Here is a 19,808-nt window from a genome sequence, read left to right on the forward strand (position 1 = left end):
CATCAAGAGGCTGATAAACATTCAAAACCTACCAAGTAACAGTATGAATCTTGATTGCTCTTCCCCTACATAGCAAACCTTTTGGTTCAGCTGAAGAACAATCAGAAGCAGAGATTGAGACTTGAAACAGACACCAAAAACTTCTCAGAAATGCTCAGAATACTAAGATTTGCAACACAGATAAACAGAAACCACAATGAACATCACAGACCATGTGAGTACAAGATCTTTTTTAAAATATCAGCCTACCCAAGCATGTATGTTGCAAGACCACAGACAAACTTAAAATAACAGTAACTTCTCTGGGACTGGAGTGGACGAAAGGCAGAGCCACTGTTCCAGCAAGGCCCTCAAGCTACAGATTCTAGCCAACCCTGGCCAGACTACTAACTTCCACCCTGCCCTCCCTTCATGACTAACCATACCTAATGCCTTTCATGTCCTCTTTCTATCTCCTTCCTTCTGAGGTGCCCCACAGTTCTTCAGTGCATGTCAATCTTTTCTGCAACAAGCTAAATTAATTAAACTTAGTTTTGACCACAGATGTGTTTCTGGTGGTCTTCACTGGTGGGCTTTAACACTTCCAAAGCACAGAACTGGTGGCTGAGAGTTAGGTATAGAACATTTTTTGCTAAATACTTTTTAAAATTTTATAACACATTACTTACTGTATTATTTACTAAAAAAATTACTTTAGAAATGTAAATAATTCTATTGTAAATGAATCAATCAATAGTAATACTACTACCAATATCCAATCTGACTAGAACTTACTCAAGAATCAGAATACTGCTGGACATCAGCAGACAGAAAAATTCACTATCTGTTTCTACAAGGCCAAGGAGAGCATCCAGCAGTTAGGGGTGATTATTGGCTTTATGTCTTTAATTTATTAAAAATAAATCTCATTGGGCCGGGGATTTAGCTCGGTGGTTTCGCTGCCTGCTGCGCAAGCGCAAGGACCCAAGTTCAATCCCCGGTACCAAAAAAATAAAAAATAAAAATAAAAATAAATCTCAGATGTGGAGATATGCTTAATAGGTTTGGCTCACATAGTACCATAAGTAAAGTAAGAGTTTTCAAGCTTTTAAAAACTTTTTTAAATTTTTCAAATAGAATTTACAAAAATAGAACAGCATACTACCTATGTAGTATCAATTATAAACATTTGCTCATCTTTCAAACTATTTATTTATAGATTTCTCTAAATCAAAGATACTATATATCCCAAACTATATACTAAAAATTTAAGTTGCTGGGTGTGGTGGCACACACCTATAATTCTGGCACTTGAGAGGCTGAGCCAGGAAGGAGTATTGCTGTGAGTTGAGGCCAGCCTGGGCTACATAGCAGACCCTGTCTCAACAAATAAATAAATACATACATACTATACATACTATATACAAACAAAAACAAACAAGCAAAATACTTAAGGAGTACAGCTGGGTATGGTGGTACACACCTCTAGTCCCAGCTACTCTGGAGGCTATGACAGGAGTATTTCTTGAACTTAGGAGTTCAAGACCAGCCTTGGCAACATACCAAGATTCTGTCTCAAAAAAAATTTTTTTAAAGAACATAAAATAAAAACAATAAAAATGAAAACCACAAAAACAAACCTTGAGGCATGGGAGCACCTGCCTGTGATCCCAGAACTTGGGAGGTTGAGACAAGAGGAGAGTTTGAGGCCAGCTTAGGTTACATAGTGAGTTCAAGACCAGTCTAAACTACACAGCGAGACCCTGTCTCAAAAAGCAAAATAAATTAACAAACAAAAAAAACAAATCTCTTAGAATCCTACCAGCTAAAACTAACCACTGTTAAAATATTGATGTAAATCTTAATTTTTTTTTTTTTCAGTACTGAGGATCGAATTTGGGAACTTGTGCTCGTGAGGCAGGCACCAGAACCACTGAGCTAAATCCCCAGCCCTATCTTAAAATTTTTAATATTTAAATACATTATTTTATAGTCAGTTATACTACATAGGCAATCTTATATTCTTAATTTAGTAGTAAACTACTAAAATTTTTTCATGCCAACAAATATTTTTCTATAATTTTCAGAGTCTGCATCATGGAGACAGTGTAATTCATCTAACTGCTGCTATTCAACAATGTGGTGGGCTAGGGATTTAGCTCAATGCCACCTGCCTCACAAGCACAAGGTCCTGAGTTCGATCCCTGGCACACACACAAAAAACAATGTGGTGGTTCTTATTTTGGTATTAAGAATAATGTGGCCACAAACATCTGTTCATGCATCTATAAGCTCATGTGTTTATTGGACATTTGAATTAATCCATTTATAAATTATCTATAAGTCCTTTCCTCACTTTTCATTTTGCAGTTCTTTAAATATAAAAGCTAACTACAAACACAGCTGCATATTAAAGATAGTAGTAATCTCTTGTCATCTACATTGCAAATATCCTTTCCCTAAAGCATACCTTTTAAAGTGAGACATTTCAACCCCAGACAATATTTCAAAGCAAATTTTATCCTTCTAAAGCAATCTACTGATCTCTAGTTCAGAGTCTCCTCTCATCTTTTTCTTTCAGGCTTTCAATTCAATTTTGCAGAAGCCTGTCAACCTACAACCTCATTTTAGCCAAGGTAAATCATCTTCATGAAATCCAGTACTAACTTTACAGTACAGCCTCCAAAACTTTTTTAAAGTAGGCTTAGAGGTTTATATAAAGACTAACATTTTCCATTGATAAGTTTTGACACATGTATACATTTGTCAAACCACAGCCACAATCAAGGTACAACACATTTCCATCATCCCCAATAGATCCCTCTCCTGCTGCCCCCAGCACTGACAGTTTTCTGTCCCTACAGATTCATCTGCATTTTCTAAAGTTCTGTAACACTGGAACTGTCCAGTATGTAGTCTTTTGTGTCTGGCTTTTCCCCCTAAGCATAATGATTTTGTGATTCATTCATTCTGTATGGCCTAAACTGAGATTCTTCTGCCTGGCCTCCCAAGTAGTAGTTGGGATTACAGTTGTGCACTGCCATGCCTGGCACTTTTTATCCTTTTATTGCTGAGTAGTATTTCACTGTGAGGATATGCCATATCATGATTATCCATTTACCTGCTGGGTATTTCCTGGTTTGGGCTATGTAATTAGCTATAAACATCTGTGTATAAATCTCATGCCTTTATTTCTCTTGGGTAAATACCTAGGAGTAGAATGCCAGGATAAGGTAGGGTATGGTATTGCACACCTGTAATCCCAGCTATCAGAAGGTTCAGGCAGAAAGATTGCTTAAGCTAATGAGTTCAAAACCAGCCTGCACAACATAACTAGGCTCCCATTTCAAAAAAAAAGAATGCCAGGGTAGTATGGAAGGTATATAACATACAATATTATGAGACTGCCAAATAATTTTCCAAAGTAGTTATACAATTGTACATTGCCACTAGAGGTGTATGAAAGCTTTAACCATGTATACATGATGCTAAACCTTAGTAACTGTGTTTAAATTTCAGTAATTCTAATTGGTATGTCATGGTAATTCATTGTGGTTTAAATTTGCATTTCCCCAATAGCTAATGATGTTGAACATTTCTTGTATAGTACTGTATCAAGGGCTGCCCGACCTCCTGACTGAGGGTACAGCAGAGGATAAAGAATAATAGCAATACAGGAGACAAAGGTTTGCATAAACAGGGGGCCGGGACCTGATCTTAGCTCTTCTTGGCTAAGACCAAGAGCCTCGGACTTGTCAGTATTTATTGATCACACAACATACCAGGGGGCCTAAAGGCAGATGTAAGGACAATGAGACTAAGGCACTAATGAACCAGGCTTGTAAAAAGGAGGAACGATGAATTCTCACAAAGGGTTGGTCGTAGTTAACAAGCCACCTGTGTTATCCTTAGCTAATGTTTGATCTAGGGGAACTGCTGCACAAGAGTCATAAACCCCCAGGTGCAATGTCATCTTGCTATCAGAGATGTCACAGTATCATCAATCATTGAGATTTCAACTGTGACCGTTGGCATAGGGAATTCTTTTCCCTTATGCCAGCCGAAGGCTCTTCTAGAAAGTCATTTATGCCTAGGACAGACTCATAATTTTAATCAATAGCCAAACTATAAGCCAATTCAATAATATTTTATAGCCTGCCCAGCGCAGTTTCAAGCTGGACTCCTCCATTACTGCCCTTTTGTATATCTTTACTTGTGACTTGTCTGTTTAAAACTTTTTGCCTATTTTTAAATTCTGCTTATTGTCTTCTTATTAGTGAAATTATAAATTCCTTACATTTGATGAATTCCAGACCTATGTAAGACATATGTAGAATGTCCGTGGCTTGGCTTTTCTTTTCTTTTTTTAAGACAGGGTCTCACTATGCAGTTCACACTTGGCCTCAAACTCACTATTTAGCCTGGCCTCAAACTCCCAGTGATCCTCCTGCTTCAGACTCCCAAGTCCTGGGATTACAAGCATCCACAACCATGTCTGGCACCTTTTCATTTCTTACTGAAACATCTCTATAAGAAAAAGATTTTAATTTGATGGAGTCCAATACCAGTGTTTATGGTTCATGCTTTTTGTGACCTACAGAAACTTTGTCTATCCCAATGTCATAAGTATTTCTGCTCTAATTTCTTTTAGAAGTTTATAAATATTCCACATCCCCAAAACTCCACCTTCTAATACTTAACCTTGGAGGTTAGAATTTCAACATATTTGGGGGAGGATAGAAACAGGAATATTCAGAGAAATGCATCAAATAATCTCTAATTTTTTTCTTTTTTTTTTTCTAATTTTTTTCTTAATACATAAATCTCAGTAATATGACATGGGCTACAGTGAAAATATCTCTCTGAAAGATAATTAAAGTTTAAGTCCAAACAGGAACTACATAGGCCTAACGCACAAATAACATTCCTATGCAAGATATCCTGTATGGAAACAAAAGGATTTTAAACAATTCTAGATAGATTACCCATATGCCTCTCTCCTAAACACACACACACCAAAGAAACAGCGAAGTGGCTGTTAGTGGTAATCCTGAATCCACTCTAATTCTTACACAGACACACAAAATCATTCAGGATTTTGAATATTTGTTGGCAATAAATTATTTATAAAACACTTCACACTTGGATTGCACTAAGGAATAATAAGAAACTTATAGCTCTATTTTAAAAGAGAATGGAGCTAAAAATAATAAATCACTGAATTTACCTTTCTGGCATCAACTTTAATATGTGAAACATAATGGCACCAGCTAAAATTACACTCTTAAACAATGAAACATTTTATTCTTGTGTCACAACTTAAAGGCTAAGGCTGCTTAAGTCATATACTTAAGGCTTAATTTGACCTAAAAGCAGCAAACTTTGAAGAATTTCACTGACCACAATTAACCCCACTTTCCTCTTTCCCTAATAATAAGAGCTAGGAAAGATTCCTATAGAATCACAAGCTGCTTCTGCCCTCTGTATGAAACTCAGAGGTTTCAGCTTCACCTGCAACACCTTTGTGGAGATGAACAATTCAAGTCCAGTCATCCAGTGTTATCTCTCACTATGTAGTTTGGGCTGGCCCTGAACTCACTGAAAAACATCAGTATTGTGCACCCTCAGGGGCAGGGGTCTTCACAGCAGGCTGAGCTACCACCTGCATGGGTGTCTCAGATAGCAGAGCTGCTTTGGCCCAGCCAGGTCTAACAGACGGGGTGACAGCTTAGCTGGGCCTGCTGGTGACTTATGTAGACGGCTGTGGTGAGGACCAGGCCAGGAGCAGGAGCACATGGTGAAAAGACCCAGTGCTGGATGAAGGGGCCACACAGGTCGGGCCAGGCGCTCAGAGCTAACATGCCTATGGCCATCAGAGTGGCAGGGGTGGGCCAGACAAGTGTTTCTGCACATTCCCCAGAGTGGCCACATGGGCTGGGGGGACAGGGAGTGTGAGTGGGGGTGGGAAGAGGGTCAGAAACACATAGCCCACGTGTGCGTGACAGGACACACACTTCACCAGAAACACAAGTCTGGAAGCCCCCACAGCTCAGCAGTGCTCAGGCTGCTGGAAGGACCGATGAGAGATGAGAGCAGAGAGTGATGGCCCCACAGCTGCTGCAGAAGCAGACAGAGATGCTGCAGGAGGAAGGGTAACTAGTATTTTAGTCATGTATCCTTTCCATATGTGCATGATTTTGTTACAAATGTTTATTTGGATTTTTATATAAATGGCGCTTTTATATAAACGGTACCATACTGTGTATCTTTTTGCAAAGTGCATTTTCATATTCAACATAGCTTCAAGCCTTCCCTGGAGTAGGGCTAAGGTACTCATTTTTTCTTAATGGTTTTTATGAGCTCCACAGGTGACTCCTGTTGGTAACCATGACTGAGAAACAGCATTCAAAGCCTGCTCACTCTAGAAGGCTGTTAGGGCTCCCAAACCTAGCTTTTTATCACATCAGCTGCTGCTAACTACCTGGATTTCAATAAAATTTATTTTACAATGCTTCCAACTCAGAAGCCAAAATACTAATCAAACATGATTCAGAACAATACCCAAGCTATAAAACTAAGTTTCTGGTGAGGGAAGGGGATTGGTGTGGCTATAAAGGGGAAAGGATGGTACTCTGAAGCATCTTCTTTTTCCCCTGGATGCTGGGGACGGAACCAGTTACCAGAATGTAAGTATTGAATAGAGCTATGCACACACACACACACACACACACACACACACACACACACACGTGTATGTACGTATAAGTGGTGAAATCAGAAAAAACTGTGGATTGTGCCAGGGTCAATTTCTTGATTTGGGAGTGGGTATGGTGGCACATGCCTATAATCCTTACACTCTGGAAGGCTGAGGCAGGAAGATCACAAGTTCAAGCATAGCCTGGGAAATTAGCAACTTAGCAAGTCTCTTTCAAAATTTAAAAAAAAAAAAATTTTTTTAAGGGATCAGGTTGTAGGTCAATCAGTACAAGAGCCCTAGATTCAATCACCAGAACTGGAAAAAAAGTTTTTTCTTTTTGGTTTTGGTATAATACTGTGTTGCTGTATGAGGTAGGCAGCATGGCAAAGAGAAACTTGGGAGAAGGGTTTTTGGGACTTCCTTTGTATTTCTTTGTAACATTCCTGAATTTATAATTACCAAAATGAAAATTAAATAAAATTTCAAAACAAGTTTTTACACTAAAGTAGTCTGAAGAAATTCTGCAGCCTTTTTACCATCCAATTTAACTCAGTATGCTGCTACAATACACACTACATAGACTGAATATATTTTGAAGTAAATGTAAGTAAAATCCGATCCAGATCCACATTGATGAGAAAAGGCCACACTGGTGATGACCAACTCATCCCCAAAGTATGAAAGATAACCCTGAAAAGTCACGAGGCTCTAAACAACTATTTTTAGGTTATTGTATGGTCTTGCCCTCATGGGACACTGGGATTTACCTAAATAGCCATCTCTTATCGCTACAAATAACTCTGCTTTCATTCCTATTTTAAGCCAGCAGCCTGCCCTACTTTTGCCAAATCATTTCCTAATCTACTCACCCGCCTTTCCACTTCACACTACTGAAGAGGTCATATTAAACATTAGTGATAAAAGTCACATGTGCCTTTCAGATTCTTTCATAGCTTATTAGAACAAGTCATTTTATTTCAATGATCTGACTGAGCTCTTTGAGATCATTCCTTCTGTTCTTTTGATGATCACTGAACTTAATTTCAAAGTATGTATAGCTAAGAACTGGTCCCTTAAGAACCAATTAAGCAGTAACCACCAGCACTGACAGTCAACAGAAACATTAATGCCTTTTTCTGGAAGGCGCAAGGAGATGCGTTATTTCTCCAATGGCTGTTTTATAATTAGCAATTTGGAGTGTTAGCAATGAAGTCACATTTTCAACTACAAGGAGGACTAGATTGGTGTGCTTTGTTCAGATGAAGTTTTTTGTTTGGGGTTCTTCTTTTTTAAATTTTTGATTGACAAATCATAATTGTATAAACTGATGGGGTATAATGTGATGTTTTGATACATAGATATATTATGGAATGACCATATTAAGCTAATTAACATCGTCACCACCTCCACTGCCTATCTTTTTTTTTTATGGTGAGCCATTTGAAATTTACTCCTTTTGAAATATACATTTCTATTGATTATAATCACCCTGCTGTGTACTAGGTCTCAAAACCTATTCCTCCTGTCAGAAGCTCTGTACCCTTTGATCAACAATTCCCCATTCCTCTCTCCCTCTACTCCTCACAGCCTCTGGTAACCATCAGTCTACTTTCTACTTCTGAGTTCAACTTTACCAAATACTGCATGTGAGATCAGGCAGTATTTTTCTTTCTGTGCCTGGCTTATTTCACTTTATATTTTGTCCTCCAGATTCATCCAAGTTACTGCAAATGGCAGAACACCCTCACCCTTTTTTAAGGCCAAATCACAACCCCTGTAATTTTTGTATGCAGTCATCCACCGATAGACATCCCATTGACTTCATAACCTGGCTATTGTGAAGAATGCTGTAATCACGTGGGAGTCCAGGTGTCTCTTCAACATATGGATTTCAGTTCCTTTGAATATACACCCCACAGTGAGATTACCAGATCATATGTAGTTCTATTTCTATTTTTGAGAAACTTCCATACCACAGGACCATTAACTACAGTGACATCAGGGGGCCTGGTAGGTAGGGAAAGATCGGATAAAAGTCTCATTGAGCTTTATTAAGCTCAATAAGGAAACTTAACTAAAAGCAGTTTTTGCCGCAACTAATAAAAGTAGTTTTCTGCCTTCACAAGTAGTCTCTGCAGTTAGGGTAATCAGAAAGACAAAGGAGGGAAAAGCTAGCTAGACTTGGGAGAGGCACCAGGCAACACAATTACCAGGAAAGCCAGCTCCCTTATTACAGACAGCTAAGTTAGGTAGAAATATTACAGGCAGTCAGACAGGCCTAGGCCCTCAAGGGAGTCAGTGCAGAAGATGAGAACACATTACAACTGTGGCTGGAGTTGCATCTGTAGAAGGCCAGGCCTCAAGATAAAGACGGAATGACCAGGCCTATATGCCTCCCCAAAGGATAAGCAATAAACTGAAATTATACTATAATTGGTATCACTCGGGCCAATAAAATTTAGGTGGGTGACCAGGACCTCCTGATCCATTCCCCTTGCTAAAAAGGTCCTTGCTCTTTCCATGTAGACTTGCTACATGACCTGCTTCTTCATTGGATCAATATTACCTAAGTGGCTATACTTGTAATCTTACTGATTGATCATAGTTTTATTTTTTGGTTTTTTTGGTACCGGGGATCGAACTTGGGACCTTGCGCTTGCAAGGCAGGTGCCGGAACCACTGAGCTAAATCCCAGAACCAGACTGATCATAGTTTTGACCCACACTATACCCACCTCGTGATTTTGTACCCATCTCATGATTTTGCTCTATAAAACTTCCTTTGAGAAGTGGGCTCATTGGCAACCCACTTTTGGGTCCCCTCCTGTCTCTCAGGAGCTAACTCTCTCAATAAATTTTTCCTACTCTTAACTTCCATTGTACTTTAGAATTCATTCTTTGATTTTGGGGAACATGAACTCTGCATATCTGACATCTAGTGGCTGGGAGTTATATTTATTCCCCCTATATCACCCTCACCCACCTAACAAAATGCAAGGGCGATAAAAGACAGCCACCTAAGGACTCTTATTTAATATTTAAGACACACATATGCACACACTTAAGCATATACACATGTATGTACATTCTCACTTTAACATCAGTATAATACTGCATCACAGACACACATGTACACCTGCCCCTTTACTTAATTATTAAGTAAGCTGCCTTCCTAATAAGCCCTCCTCCTTTACTTATTCATTACTAAGAAACCAAATGGCCAGCAGGTGTAGGTTAGGATCAAGGACAGTCTAGGGAAGAGATCAGATAGGGACAAGTGCCCACCTGGGGGATGAGAGAGACAGGAGTCCCCAGTAAAAGGAGCCAGGGATAAGAGCGAGTGAGCTTTCAGCTCAACGCCCCCTACCACCTCATGGTAACTGTCTATCCTTTCTTTTCCATCTTTTCCCCCTGAATAAACCATCTTTTGTTATATTAAACTTTGCCCTTTTGTAGTTCTTTACTGGTGCCGGGTTTAGGGTTGTGGGGAGCTTCATTTTCAGCACAGTAGTGGCATGGCGTGATACGGCATGGCGAGCTGTTCACCCCTGGATGTGCCAAAGTTTTCCATAAAACACTACACAGCAGTCATTGCTACCATGAACAACTCTACCTTTATTACTCTAGTCATTTATTAAAATCTATTTTACTTTTGAACTTCCAGAGACTTGGGTCACAAGAATAAGTAGGGACGCAGGAAAAAGTCTCATCTCTAGGACTCTGATCACAGTCAAAGCTTAAACCTTAAGGTTAATCAATTTATAGCATGTAGGAGCAAATATTTCACAGCAGACATAGTCCCTAGTTTAGTCATCTACTCTTCTTCCAGTGGTATTAGTCATAGACAGTTTCATAGTTCTAATTCTATGTTACATTTCGGGAAGCTATTATATGCTATACAGTGACTACATTTCAAGCAGTATTTAGGCTTCTACCTAAGCAGAAATGTGTTGCATGTAGTAAAAACCCATCAAATATCTGTTTACAAGCATACAATTTCCAAAATTCTATCTATACTATAAAACTTTTTCATCATTTTTTTCCTTCCTTTCAAAAGCTAAGGAGACTAAGATTGGAAAAAACTAACACTCTTAAAATCTTCACTTCATACATGCCAGTTTAAGTAAAACAGATCTGTTGTCTAATTTTACTAAGATTCAAGATTAACTTGAGGCTTGCCTGTGTGTGTGTTTGTGTGTGTGTGTAGTGTAGGATATCAACCCAGGGTCTCAAGCACGCTAGGCAAGAGCTCTACTACTGAGCTATACCCCCAGCCCAAGATTAACTTACTGAATAAATAATACCTAACATTTATTAAGCACCCACTATGGGCACTGTGCTAAGCATTTCACATACAATGTGTGAAATTTAATCTTTAAATTCTGAAGTACGTTTTAAACTTGTGGCATGGAAAATAAATAACAAAGGTCACACAGCCAGTAATTAGCAGAGCCTGTGCTGTCTTCCATAAAATAAGCTTATTCCTGCATTTACCTAAACAGTTACTAAGCACCTAACAATGTGCTAGGAACTGAATTCAGCATTAAGGATGCCCAATTCTTGCCGTTGAATAGAACAGCTCAGCATGAAAAAGGACATGAAAATCTCCTTCATTCATTCACTCATTCATTTATTTCTGATGCTGGGGACTGAACCCAGTGCATGTTAGGCAAGCACCCTACCACTGAGCTACATTCCCAGACTGAAAACATTCTTAAATGTTTGTAAAGTGAAGCAGGAGGAAGAGGAGGAGGAGGAGGAGGAGCAGGAGAAGAAAGAGAAGAAGAAGGAGAAGGAGAAGAGAAGAAGAAAAGAAGAGCGAGAGGGGGAGGGGAGGGGAGGAGGAAAAGCTTCTAAAGCAATGAGATTGTTTATGGAAGCTCATAGGGGCCAATCAATATGTAGCAATGATGATAGTGGTCACAACTGCAGCTAACATGTATGAAAGAACTAACTATAAGATAGGTTTTATTATCCCTCTTCTAGACAGGCAAGCTGAGGTACAACAAGGTTAATTCTTCTGTCCATGGTCATGTAGCTACTGAAGGAATTTGTATCCAAGTATGCCTGACTTCAAACCCCATGTTCTAAAACCATTACTCTTTACAACTGCCTAGCAAAGGAGAAAAAAATGTCTCAGAAGTTCTCTTTGGAAATTTGTAAAGATAATAAATAGGGGCATGGCAAGATGCAGGACAAGATTCTCCAGAGAAGTCATGCAAAGAGCCCATTCACAGACGTAAACCATTCTCAGGACAGCAAGCAGTAGTAAAAGGAGGTTGGAGATGGGGGTATGAAACACAGAGGAGGAAGTGGGGTACAAAGTCAGAGAGGTTTATCATGTAGGGCACTGTTCATCAATTAAGTCAGAGTCTGTCTCCACAGCAGAAAGTGATCTTAAAAGATTTTAAGTAAGCACAAGAAGGATGCTTTACACCATTTGCAGAATCTGAGGGCAGCATGGAGAGTGAATAGCCCTAGCAGGAGAGACAATTGCAATAGCACAAGTGTGAGCTGAGAGCCAAGAGCAGGAAGGAGGAGGTTATGCAGAAACCGAAGGGCTAGGGCAGGCACTTAGTGCAGCGGAAATGGATGTGAAGTGAAGGCAGAAAAGGCTGACCTGACTCTTAGGCTTGTCACCTGAGCCAGTGACTAGGTGGGTAAGTGGTGTGACATCAAGGATGGAAATACACACAAAAAATTCCTCTTTCTCCTCTATTCATTAGTGCTTATAATGTTTATCCCTCAACCACCTTTTTTACTTCAGTCTCTTTAATAAAATAAATACATGGCCATCTCACTCTCCACATCAGTTATTTGTGTGATATTTATATTTTCTATAATTTTCCATCAAGCTTATAAGTCTATTAGTTCTGGGGTTTTGTTTTTTTTTTTAAACACCTGGTGAAACAGATAATATTGCAGTCCCCTTGGCAGAATCACTGTCAACTGCCTCCCTTCCTCCTTTTCTTTATTTTAGCTCTTTTAACAACACCTCTAATTCACTCATCTTCTCACTACTCCGTGGGTCAAGTACAATATGTTTCTCCATCCTCACTTCTGTGTTTTCTCAAGCCCCACCATGTAGCTGATACAACTCTCTCTGCCAAGTAAGTGGTCTCCACATCTCATCAGTTACAGCACAACATACTTTAAAACTCATTTTTGTCTATGGTGTGATGCACACCTGCAATTCCAGCACTTTAGTAGGCTGAGGAAGGAGGATCCTAAATTCAAGCCCAGCCTGGGCAACTTAGGAACTTAGTAAGACCCTTTCTCAAAATAAAAAATTTAAAAAGGGCTGCACATGCAGCTCAGTGAGAAGGCCCTGGCTTCAATCCCCAGGTACCACACACACACAAAAACACTAAGATATCACTTAGTTTGGCTTGAAAATTTTAGAGTTCAGTTTCAAAATGTAAAATGCAGTTAAATTTTAACATTAAAATTTTAAGCCGGGTGCAGTGGCACATGCCTTAATCCCAACTACTCGAGGCGGAGGCAGGAAGATCAGCCTGCGCAACTTGGTGATTTAGCAAGACTGTCTCAGAGTAAGAAAATATAAAAGGGCTGGGGACACAGATAGGTGAGAAGGCACTGGGTTCCATCCCTAGAACTGCAAAAAAAGTCTAATTTTTCAAAAGTTTTAGAGTTTGCTATTTACAATTATAAATGAAGCACAAATTAAACAAATAGTGGGGAAAATACAACAGACAAACACTACAAGACTATTCACACTGAAAATTTATATTTAAAAATGCTCCTTCTGCATTAGTATTATATCAAATGATTAGTGTGTTGCCCCATCAAAAATATAAAGAACTAAAATATTAGTATAAGCACTTTCAAACTATTTTCACGCTGGCTGAAACCATTATGGAAATATTTAGGTAAAGTTACTAAATTTATACAAAAATAATGAAATATTTTCAAAACAAAAGCTTTCAAGGTATGACCCATTTTCCTTTTAATTCAAAATATACTAGCAGATGAAAATGCACGAGTATTAAAAAGCATTTTTTTCTGGAAGATAGGAATATGAAGTCATTTTTTCTTCCCCTTCTGCTTTCAATTTTATTTATTTATTTGTTTGTTTGTTTATACAGGGTCTCGCTATGTAGCCAGCCTGACCTCAAACTCACAGCAATCCCCATGCCTCAGCCTCCCAAGTGCTGGGATTACAGGCATGCACCATCAAACCCAGCTTGCTTTTCAAATTTATGATTAACAGGATTAAGCTTATATATTTTTTTTCATTTGAGTCAGGGTCTCTTGCAGTTCAGGCTGGCTTGAAGTCAATATGTATCTCAGGCTGGTCCCAAATTGATGGCAATCCTCCTGCCTCAGCCTCCTGTGTACTGGAATTACAAACGTGTGCCACCATGACCACCAACAATATTACTTTTAAAGCAAAGAAGAAACAGGACTGGGGAATGCCTCACAAGTGCAAGGTCATGAGTTTGATCCCTGGTACCGCAAAAAAAAAAAAAGCAAAGAAGAAACAAATGAGCACTTTAAGGTACGTGACAGATGGCACCTAATAAACATTTAATGAATAAGACTTTTTAAACATAAACACCTTCAACTGCAGAAGCAGCCGGCCTTGTTACTGATGGGTCTCTACCCAGATAACCTTTATACTGCAGAACAGATATTTTGCTTCCTAGGGAGGCCTTCCTAACTTATTATAATTTCATATACCTTTTAATTTGGCTATTTTTCAGATGCTAATGACTTCTGTACTAACCACAACTTATGTAGGAAGAGACCTATTGTCAAATCACTACCACGTTTCATAATACTGTACTACCTTATTCTAAGCTTTCCATGTCATTTGCACAACCCAGAGTTGACAGGAAAGGTATTATTACAAATGAGATCATTAAATCAAAAGCAAGTTTGGGTTAAAATAAAAGGCAAGGTCACAAATAAGGTCTTGAAGGAGAAGTAAAGCTAGGTTTTCTAACAGTTTAGTCCTTCAGTTTCTGAAAGCTGTGTTTAGAGGACACTTAAAATACAAATCACTCCTACCCACCCACTCTTCCCCAACATTTGCTCAAACAAAACAATTAAGTAGACTTCAAAGTTAACAGGAAATAACAGAACCAAAAATAACTGGGGTGTGGTATCACCTCTGAAGGAGCTTTCTTCCAGCTGTAAACAAATGTAGACATCTCTGGCCAGACAGGCAGTTTCGGATCAGAATTTTAGTACCCAATACAATATTCCTTAACTAATCATACAGTCACACTTTATTTTCTTAAAAGAAACTTCAGCTACTTAAATCTTGGAAAACTGGGGACAAGAGGGAAGAGAAATGACACTGTCACCAAGAAGCCAATATTGCTGTGGTCAAGTTCTTATGCTAAAGTTTTTTATATGTGAAATACAGATACACATTATAAGAGCCTGAAATTGTGAATGTTTTATTTATGAACAGTCTTAACCCAATGCAAAAATGGGCATCTGAAATAAAAAGACACTTTTCAGATAAAGAATTAGAAACGGCAAATAAATATATGAAAAAATGTTCATCATCACCAGTCATTCGAGAGATGCAAATTAAAACAACACTGAGATTCCATCTCCTTCCAGAAAGAATGGCTATTTTCAAGAAATCAACCAATAACAAATGCTGGAGGAGCTGTGGGGAAAAAGGAACCCTTCTCCATTGCTGGTGGGAGTGTGGACTGGTGCAACCACTGTGGAAATCAGTGTGGAGATTCCTCAAAAAACTAAAACTAGAGGTTCTATTTGACCCAGCTATACCTCTTCTAGGTATCTTCTCAAAAGAATTAAAAGCATCGTACCACAGCAATATACAGAGGCACAGTGTGTAATAGCTAAATCTTGGAAACAGCCCAAATGCCCATCAGCTGACAAGTAAATGAAGATGTGGGGTTTTTTATACAATGGAGTACTTCTGCCATAAAGAAGGATGAGGTTCAGACATTTATAGCTAAATGAATCTTTTTTTTTTTTCCTTTGGTACCAGAGATCAAACTCAAGACCTTGTGCTTTCGAGGCAGGCAGCGGAACCACTGAGCTAAATCCCCAGCCCTATTTATACCTAAATGGATGGACCTTGAGATCACACTCCTACGTAAAATAAATCAGACACACGTGTTTAAATACTGCATTGTTTCTCTGGTATGAGAAACCGAATGTGGAAATAAGGACGGAGATGTATAATGGATGTTGGGAAACGGGAGGAAAGTGTTCAGATAGAAAAGAGAACAAGGGAGGAGGAAGGGAAAAAGGAAGGGACAAGAAAAAAAGGGAAAATAGAAGGGAAAAAACGAAAACAAAGCTTTTGTACATAGGGAGGGGAGGGTGCTTGAGGGGGAGAATGGGATAAAATAAAATAAAATTTATTTTAAAAAAAGAACAGTCTTAAAATGCATTAATTTGAAATTGTGCTAAATAACAAATTTGCATCATGCAGACACTGGGAGGGTGTTCACTTGGCTATGAGGATACTTAGCAATAATCAGCAGGTGTTTTAATTTACTTCTGTATCTAAGGGTCTGAAAGTGTCAGTTAAAAATTCCTTTTACATCCTGGTACTGGGAAAAAACAATCCCCTCTTCAGTGGGACATGGTGGCACATGCCTGTGATCCCAGCACTCAGGAGGCTGAGGCAGGAGGATTGTCTCAAGTTCAAGGTCAGCCTAGGCTACATAGTGAGTTTGTGGCCACCCTGAACTGCACAGTGAGACCCTGTCTCAAAAAAAAAATTTCCTTGGGGCTGGGGATTTACCTCAGTGGTTTCGCTGCCTGCTGCACAAGTGCAAGGACCCAAGTTTGATCCCTGGTACCAAAAAAAAAAAATTTCCTTTACATCTTATGGCATGTTATGTGGAAATTACAGGGTACCACAGTGATCAGATTTTTAGATTCTTTAAAGTCTGAGAACTACCTCTATCACTCTGATCTTATTTAACCTGACTTGATAGGCATTTCTTGTTTATCTGGCTTCCCTTCCTACTTCAGCTTAGAAGTGGAAGATTAGAAGGAAGTAAGGGGATATTTTGAAAGAACAGTACTGGAGAGATAAAGACAGACAAAATACTTAGCTGGTATAGGAGAGAGGAGTCATTTTATACAGGAGGAAACTGCCAACACCCTTACATAGCGGATGCACCGGCCATATTACACAGAACTTACTGTACATAAGGATGACCTTGATTCATCCCGAAGGGTTATGTGTAGTATATTCTGAGTATTAAAAGGGGGTTATATACTCCTGATGGTTTAGATTCTGTGAAAACTTAAAATGGCCCAAATAATTTAGCTATTAAAGCTGTCAGTTATATCAAAAATTTACTTAAATCCTTAAGTGACACCACACAAATGTTGAATAGGCAGGTCTCAAAAATATCATAATATTTACTAAGTATTATGTAATGTAGATAATTAATGTTTATGATGCCAATACTGTTCCTCTGCCTCTTGTACAAATAATAGGCCTTCCCTGTTTAAAAAAATGTATTATTGTCATCAATTTTAGTTTCCTTTCTCCTTCCAATACCAAAATGAAAGGAGGAAAAGAGTATAGTATTTTAATAATTTTCCCCAGCGTAATGCTAACCAATTCAAGAGGCCACCAACAAAACTCATCAAAGTATATTCCCTTCTTATAGTGCTTTTCAAACTGTTTGCTCATATTTAGGGTGACAAGGGTTGGGCTTAAGTCTTACACATGGACAAAAGAAGCACAAGAATTAGTGGTTATGTTTGACAGGTCTTGTTATTTTAAGGGCAGAAACAACTACCCAGAAAAACCCTACAAGATTTAAAAAGGAGGATTTTATGTTTTGTTCTTATAACAATAACAACAAAAACCTCATGGAAGTATGTACATAACTCAGAGAACATTATTCTCCAGGTCTCTGTACAGCCAAAGGGAAAATAAAAAAACTAATATCATGTCAAAAGATCTCCAAGTCCCCTTCAAACATCATAAAATGGACTTATTTGGGTCACCACACTGTTTTTTAACAGCAGTGACTTGCAATGACTTAAGAGAAAGAGGACCAAAAGATACATGGTATAAGAACCTAAAAAGGGGCCGGGGACGGGGTCAAGAAAAATCAAACCCTAAAGAAAGACAGGACTTGGAAGAGTCCAGGCAACACCTGTCGACACCCCCACAGATGGTTTCCCCAGGTAGGAGACCAGAAAAAAGAAATCGTTTCCTTTAAAAAATAATAACAAATAAGTAAATAAAAAGACCTGGGTCCTCCGTAGAGGACTCCAAGGAGCGAGGCACCTTCCCCGCCTCCAGCCAGCTACTGGTCCAGGTGCCACCGAAAATGGGGGGCCCGGAGGGTTGCTCCCCGAGGGCGGCCGCCTCGCCTCTGCCGCCCCGCCTCGTCCTCCCCGGGTAGGCGCTGCCCGGGTCCCACCTCCCGCCGCTCCCTCCTCCTCCCAGCCGTCGCCCGAGGCCCTTCCCCGCGGGTAGCGGAGGCAGACGCGGCCCGCTCGGCACCTTTGATGACGCGATCCGTGGTGGAGAGTGGGAAGCGCCGGCCGGACATGGTCCCCTCGGCCTCCTCCTGGCTCCGGGACTCCGCCGGACGTGCGCCGCCGCCTTCCTCTCCCGCCGCCTCAGCCCCGAGCGGCCGTCAGCCCGGCCTCGGCTCCGCACCGCCAGGAGGGCCGGCCTCGGACGCCACTGACAGGAGCGGACACCTGCGGCTGGGCGGGGACCTCGGCGTCGAGCGCCGCAGAGACCGCGGCCGAGGGCGGCAACTAGGAGACAGTGCAGCTCGCGGCCCGCGCCCTCGTGCGCGCCCCACCCCCGCGCCGCGCTCGCAGTCCCTTGCGCGTCCCCGCGCCGCGCTCACGGCTTCCCGGCGGCCCCCGCGCGTCCCCGCGCCGCGCTCAGGGCTCCCCAGCCGCCTCAGACCCGGTTCTCCACGCTCTGCGCACGCGCGCCTCTGGCTCCGGTCTCTGCTTCCACCGTCCATTTTCCCTTCTCCTGACTCCTTCCCTCCTCTCCGCGGGGCCCGGGCCGAGCATCCCGAACCAGCCCGGAGGTCCTGCGTGGGAGCCTTGTGGCCGGGCCGGACCCTTTCGAGGAGCGCGGTCCCCCAGACAATCCCCTGGGCCTCGCACCCCCTGTCAGCAGGAGTCGCTGTCAGCCCCTGCGCGCTCCTCCACCGTCACCCTCCCGCGCACACGCCGGAACCTTGGGACCCCGATTTATTAGCTGCGTGTTTGCAGTTAGCGTCGTGAGCAGGACCTGCGCTCCATCCTGGTGCCAGTTCGGTCCGGGGTGGGGGGCGCTTGGTTCTGAGCTTGGCCCAGAGGCCCTCGGTTCCTTTCAGCCCGCAGCGAGAGGGGAGTCGCCTGGTCCTGGGCCTCCCTGGGTCACACCTGAGTGAAAAAAGCTCAGCTTCCCCTTAGCCCTGTGTGGCACCTGTCCCGCTGGACAAAATGACACAATACCTCCCCTATCCCCAGATTATTGCGTTTTTGGTTATTTTGCGGAGCAGCGCCATGGGCACTTCTCTACCTACAGTCTTCATCTGACTCATCTCGAAGTTAAAAACTGACCTTCATTACTCCTTAAATTGTAAACCTCGAACAGATAGAATAGAAACTGTCTACTGGGCGTGGCGGCGCACGCCTGTGGTCCCAGCACTCTGGGGGCTACGGCAGAAGGATCATAAATTCCAGCTCAGCCTGGGCAATTTAGTGACTTAGCCAGATCCTGTCTCAAAATAAAAACAAAAACAAAAACTTTTTTTTTGAAGGGCTGGGATGGGCCTCAGGGTGAAGGGCCTGGGTTCAATCCCTAGTATCAGGGAGAAAAAAAATAATTGCAAGCCTAGAGTAGCACAGAAACTTTTGCGATCCAGCATTGTGGAAGGCTGAGGCAGTAGAGTCCCAAGTTTGAGGCTAGCCTGGCTGAGTTAGCAACTTAGTGAGACCCTGTCTCAAAAAATAAGAAAAAAGAAGAAGAAAGAAAGAAAAAAGAAAAAGAGGGAGAAAGAGGGAAGGTGACTAGGAAAGGAACTGGCTTGCTACAACTGTCTTCTCACTGAGTATAGTACTTGGCAAAGTCACAAGTATTTTGGTTTTAGCAATGCTAATGGAATATTGAAACTGAAATCCAAGGGAGTTTA

General features: G+C 40.9%; 1 protein-coding gene across 8 annotated transcripts in view; it reads right to left on the reverse strand.

The window, feature by feature from the left end:
* Ppp3cc (protein phosphatase 3 catalytic subunit gamma) overlaps positions 1-18,527 on the reverse strand; it is a 78,792-nt gene extending 60,265 nt beyond the window's left edge. For 6 of the 8 annotated variants that reach the window (XM_004848311.3, XM_021261247.2, XM_004848310.3 and 3 more), the window contains exon 1: positions 18,167-18,527. In XM_004848311.3, coding sequence (XP_004848368.1) covers positions 18,167-18,215 — 49 coding nt within the window. In that variant the 5' untranslated portion in view covers positions 18,216-18,527. The remainder of the gene's footprint in view (positions 1-18,166) is intronic. The other 2 variants (XM_087216843.1, XM_021261248.2) reach the window with 2 other exon arrangements.
* Between the last annotated feature and the right edge of the window lie 1,281 nt (positions 18,528-19,808).

This window comes from Heterocephalus glaber, unplaced genomic scaffold (assembly GCF_053883595.1).
Source record: "Heterocephalus glaber isolate CG9 unplaced genomic scaffold, H.glaber_assembly_v1.0 deba00001460, whole genome shotgun sequence".
NCBI classification, from domain to species: Eukaryota; Metazoa; Chordata; class Mammalia; order Rodentia; family Bathyergidae; genus Heterocephalus; species Heterocephalus glaber.